This window comes from Capsicum annuum, chromosome 11 (assembly GCF_002878395.1).
Source record: "Capsicum annuum cultivar UCD-10X-F1 chromosome 11, UCD10Xv1.1, whole genome shotgun sequence".
Classification (NCBI taxonomy): Eukaryota; Viridiplantae; Streptophyta; class Magnoliopsida; order Solanales; family Solanaceae; genus Capsicum; species Capsicum annuum.
Window position 1 is genome coordinate 138,305,212 of NC_061121.1, and position 26,494 is coordinate 138,331,705.

Genomic DNA, 26,494 nt, shown 5'->3' on the forward strand with positions numbered 1-26,494 from the left:
CAAATAGCTTGAAATAAGTCGAAAGCCTTGAAACTCAAACTAAAGGTCAAGGTCCCCATAGCCTAAAATCAACATTTCGGAGCTGATGGAACTGTCAGAATAGGTATAAAAAATTAGCTCTAAAAACTAAACGTATTTGTTGGTCACTGAATTATCAGCTCCAGCAAGTCATAAATGACTTGGGGCAGCTATAGAAAAGCTCTAAACGGTGAAAATATGTGGAAATGCAGAAAATAACCTATAGGGTCATTACAGATAGTTTTGTAAAATACACTTCTAATTATAACTTTCTTAATAAGTGTGTTAGGTCAATATATGAAACAAATGGAATAGTTTTTTTATGCCAAATATACCATTATTTAGATAGTGAAGTCATATATAATAACAATATCGTGTTAAATTGGTACTATTTAATTGGGATAACTTAGTGAAACATTCTTACTTTCTCTTTCTCTCTCTCTCTATATATATATATGATGTTACCATTATGTTATTTGTTACTATTGTACATTTTGGCAAAAATTAAGTAACTTTGGAGACACTTTTTCTTTTTCAACTACCACATATATTGGATCTTACTGTTTTTCTTGTTTCATTTTTACTTTGTAACTTATTCTTAAAGTGAATTTCATTTTTAATTGTCACTTTTTAACATATCAAGATAAAAAAGCACAATACTCAAATAACCCTTAACATTAATTACTTATTCCTCAAATGATTTTTACGACTTAATACCAATTAATAGGGGTATGAGGTAAAATAACCATGTCAAGTATTATTTTTTAATTGGTGTCCCAAGTCAAAATGTGTCAAGTAAGAATAAACAGAAAGAGTAATTACTCTTGCCCCTTGTTTTGATTTATGCGCATTTTTTTTTATTTTTCACGATTCAAATTGCCTAACTTTGGAGGCTAAAATTAAATTAGACCAACTTAATATTTTAGATCAAATTTACTCTTAAAAATCTACATAAAAAGTGCTATAAATTACAATTTTAACTTTGAATTAATGTTTTAAAATTATATATTACTATATATTATAAGGTGCAATCCATAACTTTGGTAGTCCTCACAACCTCTTATGCCACTCTTATGCTTATATGTTAGTTGTTGTAATTGATTATTTACCATGCATTATCATTATTTGAAAGCCAACTTATGCTTTACACATAATACTACTTTTGTTTGATTTATGCACTATAGGTGGCCCTTTCGCAATCCCCTCCCCTGCTTTTAATTTTTGATTATTCTTGTAATTAAAATAAAAATGATTAGTAATAATTAATATTATATTTTTAATACTTCGAAAATAGTGCAAATTTTTAAGGAATTTTCTTTTCACTTTATTGTCATTCATAATATGATATTTTTAATTTGTACAAAGTCAGTTACCTTTTGAAATTAAAATATATCTTAACTAAATTATTCTTAATTAACATTCTCTTCGTCTCAGAATAATTGGCATGTACTCCTTTTATTTCAAAATAGTTGAGATGTATATATTTTGCATAACTATTAAGAAAAAATTAATAAGGGATGCAAATTGACTAATATAACGTTGTTATCTTTTTAATATTGATTACATGAATCTTGTTCAATTACTGTGGAAATAAATTACTAAGGATATAATTGAAAAAAATTATCTATAGATCCTTTAAACATATCAATTATTTTAAAACAATCTTTTTATAAACATATCAACTATTTTAAGACGAAAAGAATAGTAGTATTAATTTAATATAATTTGTTGGTTATATAAAAAAGGTTACCTACTTCTCAAAAGTAAGAAATATATTTACCAACTTTTCCTAATTAAATAGTAATATTAATTTGATATGTTTTCTAAAATATATTTAAAAATACTTATCTAATAAGGTAAATTTGAAAAATAAATTAACACCTTATTGATTTAAATAAAGGTACGTATTCGTTTAAACTAAGTGTGAAAGCTTAAAATGCTTAAGTTACCTTGTTCTCCATGTGCATTTGGTACTCTAACCATTCCTTTTTAGTTCTTAGGATTCATTTTTTGAAAGTCAATTTGAGTAATTTCTAAAATTAATTAGATAAGATTAATTTGATATTTTAAAAATAAAATTTAAATATTTTAAAAATATATGAAAAGTAATATAAATTATAATTTTCTCATATCAATATGATGAAAAATTATATTATTTTAAAATCTTGATTCAAATTACATCGATTGACTCTTAAAAGAAAAACTATAACAATTAAAAAGGAAGAAGGGAGTAAAATTTAGGGAATTTTTAAAGGTAAAATTCCTTTCTCAATTGAAGTATTTATTAGATCGTTTTTACATTTAATGGTTTAAACATGTCTTATATAATATATTCCTCTCTATACTCTGGTTCAAGAAAAAAAAATAATTGGTACAAAATACTTAAAATCACTTCGTTAAATTTTTTGTCATAGATAAAATATGTTGAAAAATATTATATGTCAACTTTGATCATGATTTGACCTTTAATTCCTTTACAAGGCAAGCCAAATTCTTTTTTCTCTTTCTTATAATTTGCATTAAATATTGCATCTTTTTTAATAAAAGATTAGTGCATTGATTTACAATAAATTAGTATTTTTTTAAAAATAAATAAATAAAAAGGACAGGAACTCTAACTTTTTAAAGAAATTTATTCAATCAAGTATAATATTGGGAGATAAAGAAGAGGAAAAGGAGAATAGTATGATATTAAACTTTTGATAATTATATTTGTATAAAGTTATAAATTATTTATGTCGAACTAAATACAATCTTCATATAATTAGTTGCTTTTTTATTTTCTTAGAATTTAATAAAAAAATTTATGAACAATTTTATCCACATATTTGAAACATGCATTATAAATATTAAAAAAAAAAATTAGTGAATGGGGTCATATAATATTAAAAATGAAGGTAGCGTCATTTATTAACACTGTTGTTCATACTGATCAGGTTGGTAGATTCAGATATAATAAGATCATAAAGTAAGTTTTTTGAAACTGAACCCATAGGTTGAGGTCGAAAAATCTGTTGACTGATTTAGAGGTTTATCTGGGGAGGAGGATTCGGAAAAGATTGGATCTTGGAAGGTTAATTAAATAAATGGGTTGCTTCTCCTGTTTTGATTCAAAAGAGGAGGTGAAGCTGAATCCACAGAAAGATAGAGATGATCGCAAGGAAGTCCATCTTACGGCCCCCTCAAATATATCCAGGTTGTCTTCAGGTTAGTGTCCATTCGTACTTTTCATCTCATCTCACTTTCTTTGTTCCCTTTTCTCTTCACATGTATGTCATAGTTATGGATCTCCACTATTTTTATTTGCAGGAGCAGACAGACTCAAAACAAGAAGTACCAATGGTTCAAAAAGAGAATTTTTGGGGCTAAAGGATGCGCCTGACGTTCAGATTGCTGCACATACATTCACTTTCCGTGAACTTGCAGCTGCTACTAATAACTTCAGGCCAGAATCTTTTATAGGTGAAGGAGGGTTTGGTCGTGTCTATAAAGGGCAACTACCTAGTGGTCAGGTAATTCCTTTTGATGTTACTTCTTTTAGTTCTCCTAGATTATCAAGCAACCAGATGACATCCCTTGTCGACCATCTTCCTTTTCCTTCTACTGCTTCTTGGAATTGGTAGGTTCTGGTTAGCAGTATGAAGTCCGTGCTCTGGCATAGGCACTTCTTATAGCAGAAATTGTTACAACCTTTTGATTCGAAGAAATAGTCAGAGGAGCCAATAGACTGACCTCCAGTCTTCAAGTATTTGGGGTTTTCTTTTGCTGGTAATTTTCATGTTGGCAGAACATAAGAGGTAATGATTAGGAAATGATGAGAGATAGTTATAGTAGAGAATCAAGTTTTCTATAGTGATATTCAAAAATAGCACATAGTTGTATCTATTTGGCAATCAGTTCGCTAGTTTCTTTCATCCAACTTGGCCTTCCTTTTCTATGTTCTCGTGCGAAGAAACTAAAAACTTGTGGAACACTCACCTCAATCCCCCTGCTTGTGTGCATTGAACGAACCTAAAAGTACACTTGTTCATAGAGGGGCTGTGTCTGGCTAAAAGTAAACCAGAAAAAAGATCTCAAACTCTTCTTTTTTCTTCAATTAGAACACAGGAAATCAAATTGTACAGCAGGCCATTAATGATGCTTATCATAGCTGGTAGACAATAGGAGCTTAAGACATCATCTTCGAACAACGAAATATGCTGGAGTTACATTTCTGGACTCCTTTTAATCTACTCAGGGACAGAGACAAGATTTCTTTATGAAGGGGATGAAAATTATGCTAGATATGGGTTGTGATGCTGAAATGCTAGAATCATATCCTAGATGGATCAATTTCATTTTGAGGGATCCTGAATAGATCATTTTCTTGTGGAACTAAATTGTCAGATATCACCAATTTGTCTTTATAGCCTAATTAATTTGGGAGGAAAATAATGCATTAATTCAAATACCTTAGAGAAGGAGGAGAGGTTGGACTGTTCACATTGTTTTACAGAGAGTTTTGGATATACCACAGATAATAGTCCAAGTGAAATCATGTTCCTACATTTTCATGCAAAATTCGTTTTGATTTCTCGTCCCTTGTACCACAAATGTTATATCATGAAAAAATATGATAGCAACCATGATGACCGACTTCCATTAAAGGACCTGGATGAAGTTTGAGAATCTTGAAGATGTTTATCATGTAAGAACTATTAAGATTAATTATTACCTGAAGCAGCTCTAGTTCTAGTTAATTTAACAGACAATTAGTATTAGCTATTGTGAGTTTGTTAGCTGCTTGTTATGATTAGTTAGCTGGTGAACAACTCATTGACAACTGGTAGTTAGTTAAGAGTTTTTCTTCTTTTCCTTCTCTAGAAATAGCCTTGTATAGAAACACTGATAATCAATCAAGCAGTTATTCAGTTTCTCTCTGTTCTTCCTCTCTCACATCTGTGCTCCCATGGATTGAGCTTCATGCTGAAGCTTCCTCCTTAGCTATATCTAGCTGATTTGGACAAGGTATCAGAGCCAAGGTTGCAATATCGGTAATTTTTTCATTCAATTTGCTATATCGGTGATGAAATTCAGTGTAATTTGATACCAACAATTGCTTGGTTCATATTTTTTCCTTTTTGATTCATCGCTCTGTTTTCTTGTTCGATTAATTGCCGAGTTGAACTTTTTGTCTCTGATTTCGAGTGCCAATTGTCCTCTTTGTTGTTTTATCAAAATCAAAACTCTTTAGAATTGGCAATTTCGGGTGAAGAATCTTCGACTATGCAAGTCAATGGTACCACTGGTAATGGTACTGCGGGGATGATATCAGCTCCCGTCTATACATGCATCCATCTGGCAATCCAGGTGTAATGTTAGTACCTATTCCCTTTGATGGAACAGGTTATAGATCACGGAGAAGGGGAGTTGTTAGAGCCTTGGCTGTTAAGAACAAGCTAGGGTTCACCATTGTTGAGTGTAAGAAACTAGACCCAGGGACATTACGATATAGGCAGTGGGAAAGATGTGACGATATGGTCACATCATGGATCCTAAATTCACTAGCTAAGGAAATTGCAGACAATGTTGAATATGTGAGTGATTCTTTTGAGTTGTGGAAAAAGCTAGATGATTAATACAGCCAAACAAATGGCGCGAAGCTTTATCAGGTGCAAAGAGAAATAAATGAATTGTCTCAAGGTAGTTTGGAGATAATTGCTTATTTACTAAAATGATGACTTTGGAGCCCACTGCTTTACTCACTGGTACGAGTGGCTATAGGGAAGAAAGAGCCCCTAGGCCAAGTTATTCTTCTGGCGCTAGTACATCAGTGGAAATGGAAGTTTCAGGACAAACTACAGTCAAAGCACTGGTTATGGTGGGAATAAACCTTGTATGATATGTCATTACCGTAAAAAGCAGGGAACACCCAATAAAGGAAAAGGCCTTATGGCTGATGTACATGGATCTGCATCAGACATTGTGTATACCAGGGGATGAGCAAAACAAGTCATAGGGTGGACACACCATCAACCTATCTAGAGAGCAGTATGAGCATATTGTCAACTTACTACAACACTTTCAGTTAGGAGCTCATGGAGAGAATGGCAACAACAAGACTACAGATCCTGTGGGAGGAAATGTGAACTTTGCAGGTACCAAAGTTTGTACTTCTTCCATTGACTTTGGTAAACTGTCTTGCAGGTGTTTCAAAAACAAGTTTGATTCTTGGATATTAGACTCAGGAGCATCAAATCACATGACCTTTAATAAAAGCTCTATGACCAATATCCTTACCTACCTTTACCCCTCTTAATTGCGTTACCAAATGGTTATAAAGTGAAAGTAAATCAAATTGATAGTGTAGTACTTGCACCAGCTATTGTGTTGCACAAAGTGTTATTTGTGCCTTCTTTCAAATATAATCTTGTGTCCATTAATACACTTACCACTTCCATGCCTAACAACATTGTCTCATTCACTGAACATTCATGTGTTCTACAGGCCCCTCCAATGAAAAGACCTCTGGAGATTGGTGAAGCTAGGGATGGACTGTACTTTCTGAACTAATCCCCAATGAAACCTTTTTTTTTTTTTAAAAAAAAAACCCTTTTTCAACCCAAAACCTTACCGGTGGTCCTTCCGATCACCGGAATCCCTCATTTACGTCCTTCTTCTCTCAATCCTTCCCCACCACGGCCACTACCACCCACTTCCGACCTAATCCTAGAAAACCCACCTACGAAAACTCCCTCACGCGCCAGTACGCGCCATATAAATTCCCCAGTCAACGACGTCACGCGCCGGCGCGTGACACCCATCAGTTAGATTTTTCAACTTATCCCACTTCAACAACACTATTTGCCGGCTTCTTCCACCAGAATCAGACCCTTTATTTCATTATAGGAGGACAACAGATAGAACCCTCTTTCCATTTCTATACAGACATGGGATAACAGGATTTTTTTCAATGCTGTTTTCAAGTCTTTCGATATTACCAAATGGTCAGCGGATGAGCAGGTGTGGTTTGACTGGGTGGAACAAAGCAGAAACATGATGAGAAGAATAACTCTCAGCAAAAAGGTGATGGAGTGGATTTGTTTCGTCTTGAAAGAATCTTTAAACAACAATAAGAATGTTGTGAGGAGATGGAGAATGAAGGATCAATTGGCAGAATATTTTGGTACGAGAAAGTTTAATGCTCACGGAAGATTATGAGCATTTTGTCCCTTAAAGATGCAGAAAGAGCAGTAATTTTTCTGCAAAAAGCCTTTAATACTGGTTGGAGAGACATTGCTTTCAAGATAAGTAACTTCATTAATTACAACCAACCAAAAGCCTACAAAATTCCCCACAGAATGGTTGATACTAAATATCCCTATGCTAAGGTAGTTGGAGATAGTAAATGGCAACCAAATATCCCTGAGAGCAAAAGACAAGTAGGCTCCACCTCTGCTTCATTTGATTATTGCAAAGGTTTACTCGGAAGATGCGTCATTGGAAGTTTCAGCGAGTTTAACCATGAGTTGCCTACTCCATTTGCAACTTGGAAGAAAATATTTGGGATAAATATCTATGAGATGGGGAAGCTCATTCCTTTTTGAATTCCCCAACAGGAATATGGCTGAACAAACTCTCCAAGGTGTGTGGACCTGGAAGAAATCAAGGGTTAGCTGGAATGGTGGAACCCTACCATTGGGTGTACTTCGGCATTACAGAAGTGTAAAACGACTTGGATTAGAGCGATTGGGCTTTCTCTTCACTTGTGGTCGCGAGAAATTTTCCAACAAATCAGAGATCTTTGTGGTGGCTGGAAAGCAACTGGGAAGAAACTGAATTAATGAATCATCTGAAGTGGCGTAGATCGAAGTATTGGGGGATGGTCGGAATATCCCAAGTGAAGTTATGCTCGTGAAAGAGGGTTTGAAATTCCTTATTCCGATATTGGTGGAGAGAAAATCGACTTTTGAAAGAATTTCCAATGACCTTCCGACGATCGGTGACGGAGAATCCAGAGGTACAAACAATAGTTTTGTCCAACAGTCCATAGAGCTCTATGATGTTATAGACTCTGTGGGATGTTTGACAGCTGTAGACTGGAGAATGCAGGGATACGTGGGGCCAACAATTTCAAATTTTAAAACTCATGTGGGGTCATGTAAAGAAAAGGGTTTTGCTCTGGTAGATATGTCTCATCCTTTGGGCCATTTTGACAGCAATTAGAAAATTGGGCTTGATCCAGCCTAAATAATTTATAACAATATAGTGGAAAAGCCCAATTGTGACAAAAGGGATCTGCTACTCTTAGAGCAGTCAATGACACACGTCGACATCACGACAGTCCATCAATTCTTCTGAAGTACTGCAACTGTCGACACCGGATCGCGGCAGGCAAATCATACCAAGGGAAAAAGAAAGGCGAGAATTATGACGAGGGGGAAGGAAATTCTCAGGGAGAGGTTCCAAATCGGGAACAACAACAAATCTCTAACAACTCAACAATTAACGGAGAATTCTGGGAAGTGAAAGATGTGACACCGCTGCAAACAGAACAAAATTATGCACTAATGGAGAAGGAGCTGGAAACTACTGTGTGGGTTAAACAAAACTTGCTAAAACTCAGCAAGATGTTTGGAATTGATTACAAAGGCCACGAGAAGGGGACCCTTGAATTACTTATGCAAATTAATGGAAGTAGGCAAGCGATGAGAATGGAACATGCTACAGAAATCAAGAAAACCAGGAGCATGGTTCTCTTGAGTTGACAAATTTGATTACATTTGATGTGAAATTTAAAAGTGGTGGAGGCAGAGTCAAGGGGAAGGGAAATACTCAGAATGATCAATGAAGCTAAAACTAATTACATGGAATGTAAGGGGATTAAACAATCAAGGGAAGAAAAGAGTGATCAAAAACCAACTTTTAGGCTGGAAGACAGATATTGTATGTTTACAGGAGACTAAATTAGAGGGAGACTGTCAGGATCATATAAAACATATTGGGGGAGGAAAATGGACAAGGTTTGCTTGTCTAGAAGCTAGTGGTATTAGAGGTGGAATTATCATGTTGTGGGATTCTCGAGTTTGGAAGGGAGAAGTGTTACAAATAGGTGCTTACTCCTTAACTTGCAGATTTGGCTCAATTCTGAACAATTTCTCTTGTCATATTTCTAGTATCTATGCACCAAACGATAAGGAAGAAAGAAGATTAGTTTGGGATGAGTTGGGAGCCGTGAGAGGTCTGGTAGAAGGACCTTGGGCAATCTGTGGAGACATCAATGTCTGCAAGTTCCATTCTGAAAAAAGGAACTGTAACATGAGGACATCTGCAGTGGAGTATCTATGCACCAAACGATAAGGAAGAAAGAAGATTAGTTTGGGATGAGTTGGGAGCCGTGAGAGGTCCGGTAGAAGGACCTTGGGCAATCTGTGGAGACATCAATGTCTGCAAGTTCCATTTTGAAAAAGGAACTGTAACACGAGGACATCTGCAGTGGTTGAATTTTCAGACTTCTAGAGCTTATGGCTCAAGGAAAGGGATAAACACACTAAGTTTTTTCATCAAGTAGCAAATGCCCACAAGAGGTACAATCACATTGATAAACTAGTGGTGCAAGGGGAAAATATAATGGAACCAACAAAAATAAAAGAAGAGATAGCTAAATTTTACAGTAATATATACACAGAGCAGGAAGAATGGAGACCAACCGTGAATATCAGAAACTGTCCAACCATTACAAAAGCTGAAAAAGAGTTTTTGCCGGGTGACTTTGAAGAGCAGGAAGTATATAACTGCCTCAAGATGTGTGCAGGAGATAAAGCTTCAGGACCAGATGGTTACACGATGGGTCTCTACATCAAGTGTTAGGAGATTTTGAAGCATGACATCATGGAAGCTTTGCACAACTTCCACTCACAGGAAGTGTTTGCAAAAAGCTTTAATGCTACTTACATAGCTTTGATTCCAAAGAAGAAGGGGGCAAAGGAGCTGAAAGATTTTAGACCAATTAGTTTGGTAGGGAGTTTCTACAAACTAATCTCTGAAGTCTTGACAGAAATGTTGAAAAAAGTGGTGGAAACCTGGCAGACTCTCAGCAAATGGCCTTTATAAAAGGCAGATGAATACATTCCTGTTCATTTTAGCCATGGAAGGGCTTAATAGCATGATACAGGTGGTGAGTACTAATGGATGAGTCCAAAGTTTTGAAGTGGCTAGGAACAATAATCAAAGAATGAAAATCACTCACCTCTAGTATGCCGATGATACTCTAATATTTTGTGGAGCAGAAAAGGAGCAATTAAAGTTTTTAAGCATGATCCTAATTTTGTCTATTTTAGGTCTTCACATCAATTGGAGGACGAGCCACATCTATCCCATAAATCAGGTACTTGATATAGCGCTTTTAGCTACAATTCTAGGAGGTGAAGTGGGCAATTTACCTACTTAGGCATGCCTCTGGGAGCCAAATCAAAGTCCAAAGGAATTTGAGATTCTATTTTGGAGAAGTGTGATAAGAAATTGTTAAGGTGGAAATCACAATACTTGTCCCTGGGGTAGGCTCACTTTAATTAATGCTGTCTTGGATGCTTTGCCTACCTACATGCTTTCCCTTTTCCCAATTCCATCTGGAATCACTCAAAGGATGGACAAAATCAGGAGAACTTTCCTCTGGCAAAAGAACAAAGAACAAAGAGCTTCTCACCTAGTCAAATGGAAAGATATCACCAGAAGTAAGAGACAAGGAGGACTTGGCATCAGAAATTTGAAGCATCAAAGCAAAGCTTTGAAGCTTAAATTGCTTTGGAGATATTCACATGAACCTCAGACTTTATGGGCAGAGTCATTTAGAGCAAATATGGGGAGGAAGACAATTGGGTTTCTAAGGAGGTCACTACTCTATATGGAATTAGTCTCTGGAGGTCCATAAGATGTTTTTGGCCCTTTCTCAAAGATCATTCTCACATTAGAGTGTTTAATGGAAATAGGACCAAGTTTTGGAAAGACAAATGGATTGGAACAAGGTGCCTCATAGACCTGTTCCCAGATTTGTTTGTCTTGGCTCTAGACCGACAAAGAACAGTAGGTGAGATGTGGACACAACATGGTTGGAACTTGAGGTTCAGAAGATGTTTAAATGACTAGGAGATACCTAGACTTCTAGAACTATTTAATCAGCTGAAAAAATTTCAGGGGACACGACCGCCTATGGTGGAACGAAAACACGAGTGGAATATACAAGGTTAGTTATGGCTACAAGATCTTGAATCAGATTGAGCCACAACTCAATTATTGACCTTGGAAACACATCTGGAAAATCAAGATACCGTACAAAGTATCTTGTTTCACTTGGCTTCTTGCTAAAAAAGCAGTTTTAACACATGAAAATCTGGTCAAAAGAAATATTGCTTTGTGCTCTAGATGTTTCCTCTGCGAAAAGGAACTGGAGACAGTTAACCATCTGTTTCTGCATACAGCATAACAGACCAACTATGGAAGATTTTCATCAATCTCAAAGGCATAGCATTGACAATGTCAAGCAAGATTCCAGACACTCTTTTTAGCTGGGAGGAGGCAGGAAGAAGTGGTGCAGGGAATAGAGAGAGATGAAGGATTATTCCATCATGTATATGGTGGACCATCTACACATAGCTATGCTTTACTATGTGTTGTGTGGTATCTCGTGTCTTGAGCCGGGGGTCTATCGGAAACAGCCTTTCTACTTCTTCAGAGGTAGAGGTATGGACTGCGTACATCTTACCCCCTCCAGACCCCACTAGGTGGGAATACACTGGGTTTGTTGTTGTTGTTGTTGTTGTTGTATATGGTGGACCATCTGGAAGGAAAAAAATGATAGATGCTTTGAAGATAGAAGAAATTTTGTCCAAAATATTAAGCTTAACTGTATTTTGCTATTCTGTTTTTGGTGCACCAAATTGTATTCTAGTGACAGTGAAGCAATCCTAGATATCTTAAGCACCATTTAGGTCTGACTCACTTTTGGTAGATTTTGTAATTATTTCCTTGTAAATATGGGTTTTCAGTACTACCTAAGTACTGCATCAATACAAATGTTACCTTGTTCACAAAAAAAAAATGCCTGAATAACAATAGTTGTTCCACTACACAGTATGTTGTTGGTTCTTTGAAAGATACTTTTCCTTCTATTACAAATTTTGACTCTTAAGCTTGTTTCTACTAGTTTCTGCAGTCATAGAGCACAATGTCACTCTCATTCTGCTGTAAATAGTAATCATGACATGAATAAGTGCTCAGATAAACTTGATGTACAAGATTCTACTTTGAAGAACGAAGAGCAATTTTCTACTTATGTGTCTCCTTCTATGTCATCTAGGTCTACTGGATGTGATGTGATTGTATTATGGCATAATATACTTGGGCATGTACCCTTTGCGAAAATGAGGGATATCTATTCTATACCTGAGACCTTTTCTACCAAACAACCTTCCTTACGTAACATATGTCCCATGGCAAAACAAGAGAGACTACCATCCCCTCACAAAACAAACACCACAACTACCAGAATCTTTCAACTACTACATATTGACCTCTGGGGCCCTACCATAGAAATAACCATGACAACTATAGATATTTTGTCACTCTTGTAAAGGTGTACATGGACGCAATTTCTAGCCTGGAAGAGCAATGCTTTAGGGGTCATCAAAACTTTGGTAACCATGGTTACAGATCAATTTAACACCACTGTCAAATGCATCAGAACTGACAATGGACTTGAGTTTATAAATGCAGAAACATCAACCTACCTAAAATCCAAAGGAATCATCCATGAAAGAACTTGTCCATAGACACCACCACAAAATGGTGTGGTTGAGAGAAAGCACAAGTACTTGTTAGAAACAGCTAGAGTTCTCCTCTTTCAATCCAAATTGCCACAAAAGTACAGGGGAGAATGCATTTTGTGTGCTACCTACATCATTAACAGACTTCGCACATCTCATATCAAAGGAAAATGTCCATATGAGCTGTTGTAAGGAACCAAACCACTTTTCTCTCACATGAGAACCTTTGGGTGTCTTTGTTATCCCACCTTTCCAAAATCCCAAAGGGACAAATTTCGACCTAGAACTTCATTTCATGTCTTCATAGGGTATCCTTTTGGTTCCGAAGGGTACAAAGTCCTTGATCTGGCCACTAAGAAAATTCACATTTCTAGAGATGTCATTTTCAAGGAAAGTGTTTTCCCTTTTGCTCATGTTCTTGATGTTTCTTCTTTTCCATCTGTGTTTCACCACTTGTCTAGTATGGATATTAATGACACAAAAACTAGGGATCAAACAATACCAAGTGTTAATAACAATATGACAGGTGAGAGTACTATACTAGCGGATACATCATCAACTGATCAGCATGCTGATTTACGGATTACACCTTGCATTCCCATACCTTGTAATTCACATGATCCACTACCTCAAATTAATTCACACACAACTGAGCCAGTACCATCATCACAATGACCATCCAAAACATATAAACTCCCTGCATATTTACATGATTATGTTATTCCCAAGAATATACCAACAACCTCAATGACTAGGGTCTTTTTGTTGCATTCACTTACAACAATTCCCCAAACATCACCATATTTCACCTAATGTCTTAGCACCTGAGAGTCAGTTACTTGTGAGAAACATCACCAGTGATAGTGAACCTTCTTCTTTTGAAGAAGCAGCTACAAATCTTGCATGGCAATTGGCCATGACACAAGAATTTGAGGCGCTCCATGCAAATCATACCTGGGACTTACTACCTTTACCTCTTGACAAAAGAGCTATAGGATGTAAATGCGTGTACAAGGTGAAGCATAAAACTGATGGAAGTATTGAGAAGTTCAAGGCAAGATTGGTGCTTAAGGGATATACTCAGCAGGCTGGCATTGACTATACAGAAACTTTTTCACGTGTTGTCAAAATGACAACTGTAAGGGCCCTATTAGCTGCAACTGTGAAGAAAGGTTAGACTATTTTTCAACTTGATGTCAACAATGCATTTTTTCATGGTGACTTGCATGAAGAAGGGTACATGGAGGTGCCACCAGGTCTGGTAGTAAATGGTACAGGGATGGCTTGTAAGCTAAACAAATCCCTTTATGGACTGAAACAGGCTAGTAGACAGCGGTATGATAAGCTCACTGAGGCTTTACATTCCAAAGGATACACCCATTTTATGAATGATTACTCACTTTTCCACAAGAAGACTACAGACTCAACTATCTTTGTTGCTGTGTATGTGGATGACATTATTGTGACTGGGACTCAGACATCTGAAATTCAGGAGTTTAGGAGGTTTCTACATAAAAAGTTTAAAATCAAGGATTTGGGCAGATTACACTATTTTCTTGGGATGGAAGTGCTTTACAAGGAGGATGGACTTATCATATCTCAGAGAAAGGTTTTACTGGACATGCCACAAGATTACAACATCTCATATCTCAGCAGCTGCACTTCGCCACTTGATCCAAATGGCAAGCTTCATGCTAAAATTGGGCCACCCATTTCAGATCCCACTTATTACAGAAAACTCATTGGTAAATTGAACTTTCTCACTAACACAAGACTGGACATATCCTTCAGTGTTCAGTGTTCAGCATCTGAGTCAGTTCATGCAGGATCCCAGAGAACCTCTCCTGAAAGCAGCTTTCCATCTTCTGAGGTACCTCAAAAATGATCCTACTTTAGGGATTTTCATGTCAGAAGATCACAACTACAACGTCAAAGCTACTGTGACTCTGACTGGGTTGCTTGCCCTGACCGTAGGAAGTCAGTAAGTGGATACATTGTATTGCTGGGAAATAGTCCCATTAGTTGGAAGTCCAAGAAACAAGAAACCATCTCCCTGTCCTCAGCAGAAGCAGAATATAGAGCATTAAGGAAAGTTGCAGGAGAATTGGTTTGGCTCAGCAGGTTGCTCAGTGAATTATTAGTTCCCTTACCAACACCAATTGAGGTATATTGTGACAGTCAGTCAGCCCTTCACATTGCCAGAAACCTAGTTTACATGAGAGGACAACATATAGAGGTTGATTGCCATTTTGTGAGGAGTCCACTGCAGCCAGGACTTATTTCTCTTCATCACATCTCCTCATATTCTCAACTAGCAGATGTTCTAACCAAGGCACTCACTGGGGTCAAACACTGCTGCTTTGCACAAGTTGTCAGTGTTTTCCACACCTCCAACTTGAGGGGGGTGTTAAGATTAATTATTACCTGAAGCAGCTCTAGTTCTAGTTAATTTACTAGACAGTTAGTATTAGCTAGTGTGAGTTAGTTAGCTGCTTGTTTTAGTTAGATGCTTGTTATTATTAGTTAGCTGGTGAACAACTCATTGACAGCAGGTACTTGGTTTGAGTTTTTCTTCTTATCCTTCTCTATAAGTAGCCTCGTATAGACACATTGCTAATCTATCAAGCAGTGATCCGGTTTCACTCTGTTCTTCCTCTCTCACATCTGTGCTCCATGGATTGAGCTACATACTGAAGCTTCCTCCTCAGTGCTATGTCTAGTTGATTTTGAAGAACAGTTCAGGAATGAGCCCAAGTATATGCTTATCCTAGAAGAAGAGTCCAAGAATTATGGCTAAGAGTGGACTATGTGATACACATATTTCAAAGTCCAAGAGGAGGAACATTAAGCCACATGGAGCCCAAAAGAGAGCCAAACATGCAGTGTGAAAAGGGGCTGGAATGCATGCCTAAAGAGGGGTGTGATTTGGTGCAAATTATCAATTCTTTCCTTATCTTTTGTTCGATATTTTTGGGAAGACATGTGATGTTTGTTGCTCTCATGAGCACAAACACATGTGCATGATGGTACACGTAATTAAGTGATAAGATCAAAGTGTCGAATCCATAGGGAATTGTGACTAACTATTTACTAAATTAAATTATCCGAATTATCTATACAAGGATTAAACTCAAAAATCGTGTTTCTAGACTAATTGAAATAAAAAGAAAACAAATAATGAAATTACTGAACAAAGAACGGATTTTTATGTTATCAATGAGATGAAAATGATTTAGGTTCATTGGCTATCTAACAATCCTATTGTGTTCTTCAATCAATTCAACTTAATTTATCTAGTTTACCAGTTGACCTGATCAGTTCATATGAATAGCTGGCTCCCGCAGTACCACTTGTCTGTTCAAGGTACATCAAGCCTATATTCCTAAGGTATTGAATTAATCAAGAATGAATTAAGCACGACCCTCAACTAAGCAAGATTGTTAGGTATATCTCTATCCTAATCGAGAAGTCATTTCCCAGCCATGGATTCAGAAGCAAGCTCTATTCAATCATCTATGCAATTTAGAATTTTCTCTCCCAAGTTCAACTCTAGATTCGTAGTTGTATTTAATTAGTGATCAAGCAATCAATAACTAGGCACATGATTGAATAAATAAACTAATACAATAAATCAAGAAGAAGAAATCAGTATCTAAACAACAATAGTCATGAAAGAACCAAGACCCTGGAACAGGAAGTTCACTTCCACATAGACATGGAAGAACAACAATTAAACATCCAAAGGGAAATATAAAATCTAATAGTATGGAGAAAGAAAAAGTAACACTCAATAAATTCCGGCCTCCATGGTGACTCTGAATTTCCCAAAGGTCAAAGGTTCTCTATAAATTGTGTTTAGAATGTATTAATGTATTTAAGAAGTACAAAATGACCCGGGCTTAAAAGAACAGAATCTTACGCAAATCTTGGAAATAGATCAGGCGCCCTAGTAATGCGTCGGGACCGATGTCGCGTGGGCAGATTGAAGTGCGGAGAGTTGTTTTCGCCATTGTGCACTCGCGTCATCGCATATAGCATGACTTGAAGGACAATTTATTTTATTGCTGATGCCACGTAGACCAACCTCAATTTAACTTCCATTTTGTCTTCAACGTAAAGGCATTGTTAGGCTTTTATTTATTTTAATTATTTTGTTCAATTTTTTCTCCGAATATCTCCATCTTCCCACTGGTTCAGTTCTACACATTTAAAGTACTATATTAAGTACAAAACAATATAATTTGTACTTAAAAAATGATAAAAATACTAAAACTTGGGGCAAATATGACTAAATATATGCATTTTAGGTTTAACAATAAACAACATGCCCAGTGTAATCTCACAAAGTTAGGTCTGGGATTGTAGAGTGTACACAGACCTTACCCCTCCCTGAGAGGTAGAGAGGTTGTTTTCGATAACCTTCAGCTCGAAGGAAAAACAGTCCAAAGCAGTCCAGAAAAAGAATAAACAGAAGTGAAAGCATTATAAAACATTTTGAACAATAATTACAACAAAATAATATGATAAGTAGCTTTAGTTCGTTAATTTTTGAATACTACGATCAATTATGGTTCTTAGAACTTAATGGTGAAATCTGGGGATTTTATTCTCGAATTTTGCATATCTTTAGATTTCTACCTTTAATCTTCATATTTTTCGTTTTGCATTATTTTCTTGTTTTCTTTTGTAAAGATATGATATGTGTTTGTGTGATATCTCGTGACTTGAGCCGGGGGTCTTTCGGAAACAGCCTTTCTACTTCATCAGAGGTAGAGGTATGGACTGCGTACATCTTACCCCCCCCAGACCCCACTAAGTGGGAATACACTGGGTTTGTTGTTGTTGTTGTTGTTGTTTTGTAAAGATATGACTCCTAGATTTAACTCAACCCTAAAGCTAGCTCATAAGGGGAGGATTACTCATGTCCAAAGCAAACCATTAGTTAGTTCATTACCCAACCAATGTGGGGCTCTGACCCACTCTAACAACCCCTGTATGTCCAGGCCACCGTGAAACGTTGATGGGGAGCCCACACTGGAATGGAGTTGCCTCTGATACCACACACCTGAATCTAACCCAACCATAAAAACTAGGTCATGAGGGGAGGATTGCCGATGTCCATATAATAACAAACCACCACTTCATTCCTTGATTAATGTGGGGCTCTAGCCCTCTCTAGCATCTTTCAAGTAATCCAATTCTTATCAAACTACCTTTGAATTCTTATCCCTTGTTTTTTAGTGTAACTATATTCTAATCTTATAATATTTTTGTGAAGTAAGGTTCAGTTTACTACTAATGAAATAAAAAGTCAAAAGATAAAACATCATAGGCCTACATGATTAGTAACTTAAGACTCACTATTGTTCTTCAAGGCATTTTGTTTACTATCCGAAAGCAACTCATAAGTCATAAGTACTAATAATACTGCAAAAGCTTCCGTATTGGGCTTTTGGTTCTATTTTAAGAAGAAACCAATAAATCTGAATAATGTAAGGTCGTGCTAATGTTAATTATTAATAAACTGTGATTACTTTTATAGATGTAGCCCTTCCTATTACTATCATGTCAATTTCTTCACCAATATTGAAGAAGGGGTTGCTATCATTTGAAACTTCCCTTGTAGTTAAACAATATTATTATTACCATTGGCAGTTAGAGAATCTTAGCGTAGGTAAATTAGTAAGAAGGTTTAGTAAGACAGTGCTATAGAATATCATAACTTTCATAGTTCATAGAATAATTCCGCTTGAATCCACCATTGTAGTTGTACTTATTATTGATATCATTTCTTCTATACTTTTGAAGAGCACTGCTAATTAGGGATCTGTAAAAATGAGGTAAATTTCAGGCCTAAATGTTCAAACAAGGCATTTTCATAAACTCACATTAACTATTCTCAATCCTATAAGATAGTTTGTATGAAGAAACACTGTAAAATGCTGCATGACATAAATAATAAGAGATTAATGGTTTAGTAGTTTACGTAGGTGACAGTTGCTTCTTCCATGCCATTTTTAACATCTGCAATTAGTTGTGAATAATTGAACATTCTGAGTGAATCACAAAGGAGGCAAGATATTCATCTCATCTGGCTCAGTGGACTAAAATGCTAGAAGTACCTTCTTTAAGCTTATTAAGTACAAAATTGAAGCTTACCGGCCTCTAATCATTGTCAAGGTTTTGTTCGCCAAAAGTTTGAATTATCTTATATTTTGCAGCCATTAAATGTAAAGAATCTTGAACTTTCTAGTTTCCAGGTAGTTGCTGTAAACTTTTGTTCCTTCAGTTAACTTTGTTTTGATGTATAATTGGTGATCTTCCCAGGTTGTTGCAGTTAAGCAGTTGGATAGGAATGGGCTTCAGGGGAATAGGGAATTTTTAGTGGAGGTTCTTATGCTTAGTCTTCTTCATCATCCTAACTTGGTGAATTTAATTGGCTACTGTGCTGACGGGGAGCAGAGGCTTCTTGTCTACGAGTTCATGCCTTTGGGATCACTAGAGGATCACCTTCACGGTAACATATTTTGCATGCCATTCTGCTTGTCGGATTTGTATTTCTCTGTTTATGTAGCATATGGCTTATTCCCCATAACATGCAGCAAGATATTGTATATGCATTACTTCTTCTGTCCCAAAAAGAAAGGCTTATTTGTCAAAGACAACTGTTGGACTATCCATATAGTAATAGAGCAATTCTTTGGGAGGGAGAGACAGGGGCAGAGCTACAATGACCCAAGGGTGGTTACTTGACATTTGATTTAGAAAAGGAGTTTTCTCCTTTTCTAAATCAAATTTCGAATTTTAGTGTTTCTCTTTCTTTTTCTTGAACCATTTATTTCGATTATTGAATTTACAAGAATTAAAATTTGAAAATCCTATAAAACTCTTTCGACTAATTCACTGATCAGGTGAAATTGAATTTTTCATTGCTCTAGACTTATGTTATCATTGGTCCTACTCAAATTATTATCTTTACTTTAATTTTTTTATTTATTTAATTTTTAAAAACAAATTCTTTCTCCTCTCTGTCTCTTGTTTGCTCCCAACAAAATTGCGTTGTGCTAGCAAAACTTCTCAAAAAACAGATTCCAGTGCACCCATATGTGAAAATTGGTCCTGCTGAAGTTATTTTTTTCCTTTATTAATTTATTTACTCCCTCCGTCCCATTTTATGTGTCACCTTTTGACTGGGCACAGAGTTTAAGAAATAAGTACAGACTTTGTGAAGTTTACCAAATTTTCCTTATTAGAAAAGTAAAAAAAGGAAAGAAAAAGGAGTACCATCTTCAAAATTAGGTGGGACCAATAAGGGTAAAAGAGGAAGTGTGCCTTTAAATAGCTACCAAATAAGGAAAGGTGCCATTCTTTTTGGAACAGACGAAAAAGGAAAGTGTGCCACATCAAATGGGACGGAAGGAGTAATATTAAAACCAAACTCTTTTCTCTTTCTTTTTGCTTCCAAAAAACTGGGTTGTGATAGCAAATTCCTCAATCTTTTTATTCAGTGGATCCGTAATTCAAAATATGTACTGTATTTACTTTTTCCATGTTTGAACACCATTAGAATTATTTTTTGGCTTTCCCACTGCTGGGAGAGAGTGATATAGGTATTGCTATTATGATATGTATGTGAAGCACATGCATATATCTATTTTTTTCCTTCTCAAAACATGCATGTGTTTATGCAAACTACACATTTGTTCAGCTCGAAGTTTTAAATGATTGCATGTAAGTGATGGGAACTCAACTACGAATTTGTGGTTCAGCCGGTAGTTCCTATGCTCTAGTTATTTGTTCAGTACACGTCTTAAACCTGTCTATATTTCACAAGATAGAATGAAGGAAGAACCACTACCTGTAAACATCAATAAATAAAAACCCAAACAAAGGAACAATATGTATGTGAAACAAATACATATATCTATTGTTTTCTTTCTCAAAAATATGCATGTGTTTCTGCAAACTACGCATTTTGTTTAGCTCTATGTCTTATTGTCACGACCCGAACTGGGGCCCTGGCCGTGACGAGCATTCCCGAACCCGAAGGCCCGGAACGCCCTCTGTCTATCTGGTAATCATGCACATAATTCATATGATCAAATTAATACGGAAACGACACAATAATACGGAAACATGGTCAACAATTTAAAACAGTTAAAGGCTTGAAAACATGCCCAACAATATTTAATAAAAATTTGCAACAGTCTGCGAAATCTCTACTGAAATACTACCTGAATAACTAGGACAAGGCCCCCAGCAGACCAAAAGCCATACTGAAATAAATACCTAAATGACTAGGCCTTCCGAAGCAAAGAAGGCTCACCAACTGACTCTAAGACAACCCTGTCTGGAGACTCTACTGAGGATCTGGACCCCTAGACTGCGCCTCAGTACCTGGGAGGAAGGGGGGTCAGCACAATTGTACTGGCATACGAAGCAATCCAAAATAGAGTAATTGAACATATATATATATATATATATATATATATAATACGTGAGAGAAAATGTTCATCAAACATTATGCATAAAACAGTTTCTGAAAAACACATGGGCACCTTCTGAAAACATGTAACCTACCTGTAAATCTCAAACTCTGATCTGTGTATTACTTCTGAGTTAGGTGGTATCCCCTACAAGTCTGATATTTCACGGGCGATATGGAATCCGCCATTGACTCGACAGGGAAGCCTCCAACCCGAGTATGCCGCAAGGGTTGTAGTTCCTGAATCTGATACGCCACACGGCACTTACGTCAGCGTATAATAGTATACCCGGGTCGGCAAACCACGGTTTTAGGCAATGAGTTGCTTGAACTCAAGCCCTCTTCAGGGAACCACCTAATCTCTGTATGCCCATTTTTTACCTTTTCTATACATGCAACATTCTGAATGTCTAAAATCATGATAGTCTGAAATGTCTATTAGTCTGAGTCTGATATGGCATTGGTCTGAATTGGTTCGTCATACCAAGACTTGCAAGTCATGATTTCTGAGCCATAATACATTAAGCTAAATCTTTCATTTAAAGCATAATTTAGACCACCAAAAACATGCAACTGATATAGAAGATTTCGTGTTTCGAAACTCAAGTCAAAATCATGCAAAAACTTCATCAACATATGGTGGTCTAGTGCCTTTAGCAAATCCATGCACTCTTTCATTACATGCATTATGAACATTAAACATTCATGCTAGATTCCCTCTTTAGTGATTTAAAACCACCTTTAAATCATAGCAAGAGTTCAATCATTTCATATAGTGCTTTTCAAGGATGCATTGCAAAACAATTCATATGCTATGAGAAATCTGAAAAATTCATAATAAGAGGGAATTCAGCAAAAATCATGCTCTCAACAAGAATTCATTCTTAAATGCATGGTTTCATACATTCATATTCTCAAATCACTTTGGGGAAGGTCACAAGACCAAAACAATGATGTTAAAACATTTAATACATGAATATATACATAGATTCAAAAGCCCCATTCTAAAACATGATTTTCTATGCCCATGAGAATTTAGGAAAACCCCGCATACCTCTATTTTGGAAAATAATGGGTGCTTCTTGAAGCCTGTGGATTGGGAATTCCGAATCTCTAATCAATTTTGAAAACCCACGGTTGAGTCTTGATTTATTTGGGTTTTTAGTTTGAAACCTGTGGGAGTGTTCTTGAGAATTTTTAGATGAATGTGGATGTATTTTGGAGAACTGGGGATTGAATTTCGTGTTTACGGCTGAATAAGGGTGGGAAAAGGACCATTTTGCCCCCAAAATGGAGTGTTTAAGTCACTTGAAACGATAAGATTTGCGCCGCATATGATATCACATATATTTACATAGGCGCCGCATATGATATTGCATATATTTATATAGGCGTCGCATATGATATCGCCTCTATTTACATAGGCGCCGCATATGATATCGCCTATATTGACATAGGCGCCGCATATGCTAGCTATCGCATATGCTTTCTAGTGGCCATGTACGATTGGTTAGGCGACGCATACTACTTTGAAAGGCCATAACTTCTTGCTCGGGTGTCGGATTTTAGCAAAATTGGTATCGTTGGAAAGTTAACTCGAAGACCTATCATTTGACACATAGTAGGCTCTCTAATTCGACATATACAGAGAGTTATGGTCGATGGAAGCTGACACAAATTACAACGTCCACTAAAACTTAATCGATCGAAATAGTTTCAACTCGTCCTTGAGTTGAAGGACCTCTATGGTCTAAATTCATGCTCAAATGGATTCACATACTACATAAACATGCCAAATTGGCATAGGATTTAAGGCTCTGGGATTATCAACGCATCAGAGTCATGGTTTTTATTCTAGCCCGAATTGCGGGGTGTTACACTTATGTTCTAGTGATTCGTTAAGTACACATCTTAAACCTGTCTATAGGTCACAATATAGAATGAAGGAAGAATCACTACCTGTAAACATAAATAAATAGAAACCCGAAGAAAGGAACTATTAAGCAGCTAAGGGGAGGAGGGGTGCTTAAATACAATGAGGTGTTCCTAGCAACAGGATAAGGAAAAGCAAAGGAACTTTTGGTAAATATTGAGTTCCTATATAAAAAGTTTGTCCAAGCTTTGGTGGACAGAGTTACTCGGTACTTGTGCTAGTGGGAGGTAACAGGTATCCTGTGGAATTAGTTGAGGTGTGCAAGTTTTAAAAAAACTATATCAAAAGTCAAAAATCTGTGCAAAATTTGCGGAGTTCCCCCTAATGATAAAGACAATGATAACTTGCCTCGAAGAAACCATATTCTTCAAGAATTCAAGCAGCCAGTACTCTCATTATAGGGATCTTTTCCATGAAATCACACTAAGCATCTAGTTGATTTCATCAGGATGGCTAGGCCTGTTTTTGCTCTTGTTGCTTTTGTATATTTTCTGCCTAAATATTTACATGTAGTATTGTGCAGTCGACAGTAACCAATATTCCATGTAAATATGTAATCTTATATCTCTGTCTGGAGTTGTTTATGACTCCAGCATATGGTTCCTCACACATACCAATCAAAATATATGGTTCATCACACATGGGCCTAGATCTGAACTGCCATGACTGCACGATAATATCTTTTCTTGTCCCACCAGAATTTGACTTATACTGTCATGACACCATTTAACGGGGGGAAATGTTCACGTATCCAAAATCAGTCATCTCAGCTATGATATTCCTTTTGTTTGTCCACTTAATTATTCTGAGTGTTGTGCATCCCTAAGAGTCTGAACACAGTTATGCCGTAAGTAATGCCTGCAGAATTCTATATTGTACAATCTCAGTGCAAGTTATGTATACTGAAGGAGAGAAAGTGAAAAAACAGACATGAAAAAGGAGAGAAAAAATCTGTGTAGTAGTGCAGATTTTTCATTCACACAGCAAAATGTATAATACACGTGGTCTGAAATATCCTTCAAAACCTGGGAACCTGTCTCCTTAAGTTGTGCTGAAATAAAGTACAACCACACACCACAACTAGCTTCTAAAAATCTAGAACTCACAACAAAATAATCTACGGATAACAACAAAATATCAAGACCAAGATGATAGCGGTTAGCATCACACCAAAAATCAGCATCCTTCGTCACACCTCCTTGATGCAAGTGTTGCTGGTTACTCCAAGCTTAGCTCTAAGAAACTCGAATCTCTGTTTCTGTAGTAATGCTTTTGTAAAAATATCAGCTATTTGGTCTTCACCACAGCAATGCAGAATTTGAACTTCATTCTCTCTTTCAGCTTCACGGATGGAATGATATATGATTTTAATGTGTTTAGTCTTTCCATGAAAGACTGGATTCTTTGCCATAGCAACTGCAGACTTGTTATCACAAAGGATTTCTGTTGCTTTGCTTGGCTGAAACTCCAAGGAACTCAAAATTTTTCTCAACCATAAAGCTTGATTAACAACCCCTGAGGCAGCAATGTTCTCTGCTTCAGCAGTTGATTGAGCCACAGACCTATGCTTTTTGTGCACCAACAAATGACACCTGATCCTGGAGTGAAACAATATTGGAAAGTGCTTTTCATGTCACCTTGTGACCCAAGCCAGTCACTAAGAGTGAAGGTGAACCCCAAGAATTTCATAGATGTGGTTCTAGAACAAACCATAATTAATGGTGCCCCGAATGTACTTCAATATTCTTTTTGCTACTTTGAGGTGAATTTCAGTTGGTGAATGCATAAACATTGACAACACACTTGTTATGTACATAATATCAGGCCTCGTGGCAGATAGATACAGTATAGAACCAAGCAAACTTCTAAAAAATGAAGCATCAACCAAACCAGATTCATCCTTCTTCGTTAGTTTCTCTCCTTGAACTGTAGGCGTACTTACTGGTTCGCATTTGTCAAGGCAAAACTTCTTTAATATTTCAGTAGCATATTTTATCTGAGCAATAAAAATTCCTTGAGAAGATTGACTAACCTCCATTCCAAAGAAATAAGTCATCTTTCCCAGGTCATTCATTTAAAAAACCTTCTTCATTTGCTCTTTGAAGTCTATGATAGACTTTGTGCTGCTGCCAGTCACTAACAGATTGTCAACATAGAGGAAAACTACGAGAAAGTCATTAGTTTGAAGTCTGATATACAAGTTTGCTTCATTGCAGCTTCTATTGAACCCCAAATTTAGTAAGTAACTAGCATAACAGGCCCTAGGTGCCTGCTTCAAGCCATAAAGTGCTTTTCTTAACAGGTCGCCATATCCTCTAAAACCTTCAAGCTGCTCTACATAAATTTTCTCTTCAAGAAACTCGTTAAGAAAAGTGGACTTTACGTCCAGTTGAAATACATGCCACCCTTGGTATGCTGCAATTGGAAGAAGCTATCTGATGGTATCAAACCTTGCAACTGGTGCAAAGGTTTCAAGAAAATCAATTCCATGTTGTTGGGTATAACCTTTTAGACCAGCCTTGCTTTGTACTTGTTGAGTGTGCCATCCGAGTTCAACTTAGTCTTGAACACCATCTAGTTCCAAAAACCTACCTGTCGTGAGGTCTAGGTACAAGTACCCATGTATCATTCTTGTTAATCACATTGAGCTCCTCCTCCATGGCAGCCCTCCATTCTGGAATTTGCAATGCATTGTCTACACTTTTTGGCTCCAATATAGCAACATTGCATCTGCTAGATATATCTTCAATTGATCTGGTACCTCTTACCGCGGAATCATCAGAATCCTCTTCATTTGAAATTAATTCTTCTTGGACACTTTGTTCTTGATTAGTGATCTGTAAAGGAGAAACAACCATCTTCTTCCAATCCTACGTAGCATTCTCATCAAACTTAACGCTTCTACTCACATGTATTTGCTAGGAAATAGGATTTAAAATCATATGACCTTTAGAAGTGCTGTTATATCCCACAAATATTCCAACATCGGCTCTTTGATCAAGTTTATTTCTTTTAACTTCGAGAATGTAAGAGTAACATATGTAGCCAAACACTTTAAGATATGAGACTGATGGCTTGGATCCAATCCATGCGTCATATGGCGTCTTTCCTGCAAGGACTCTCGTCGGCAATCTATTCTAGAGATAGACAACAGTATTGACAGCTTTGGCCCATAACGCCTTTGGCAACCCTTTCTCAAATATAAGACACTTAGTCATATTCGTAATGGACCTATTTTTCCTTTCACTTACACCATTT

At 36.6% G+C, this 26,494-nt stretch overlaps 1 protein-coding gene across 1 annotated transcript in view; it reads left to right on the top strand.

Moving 5' to 3' along the window:
• The first annotated feature begins 2,888 nt into the window (after positions 1-2,888).
• LOC107847575 (serine/threonine-protein kinase PBS1) overlaps positions 2,889-26,494 on the top strand; it is a 30,930-nt gene continuing 7,324 nt past the window's right edge. The window contains exons 1-3 of the mRNA XM_016691916.2: positions 2,889-3,225; positions 3,328-3,530; positions 19,146-19,335. Of these exons, the coding sequence (XP_016547402.1) occupies positions 3,105-3,225; positions 3,328-3,530; positions 19,146-19,335 (514 nt within the window). The 5' untranslated portion in view covers positions 2,889-3,104. The remainder of the gene's footprint in view (positions 3,226-3,327; positions 3,531-19,145; positions 19,336-26,494) is intronic.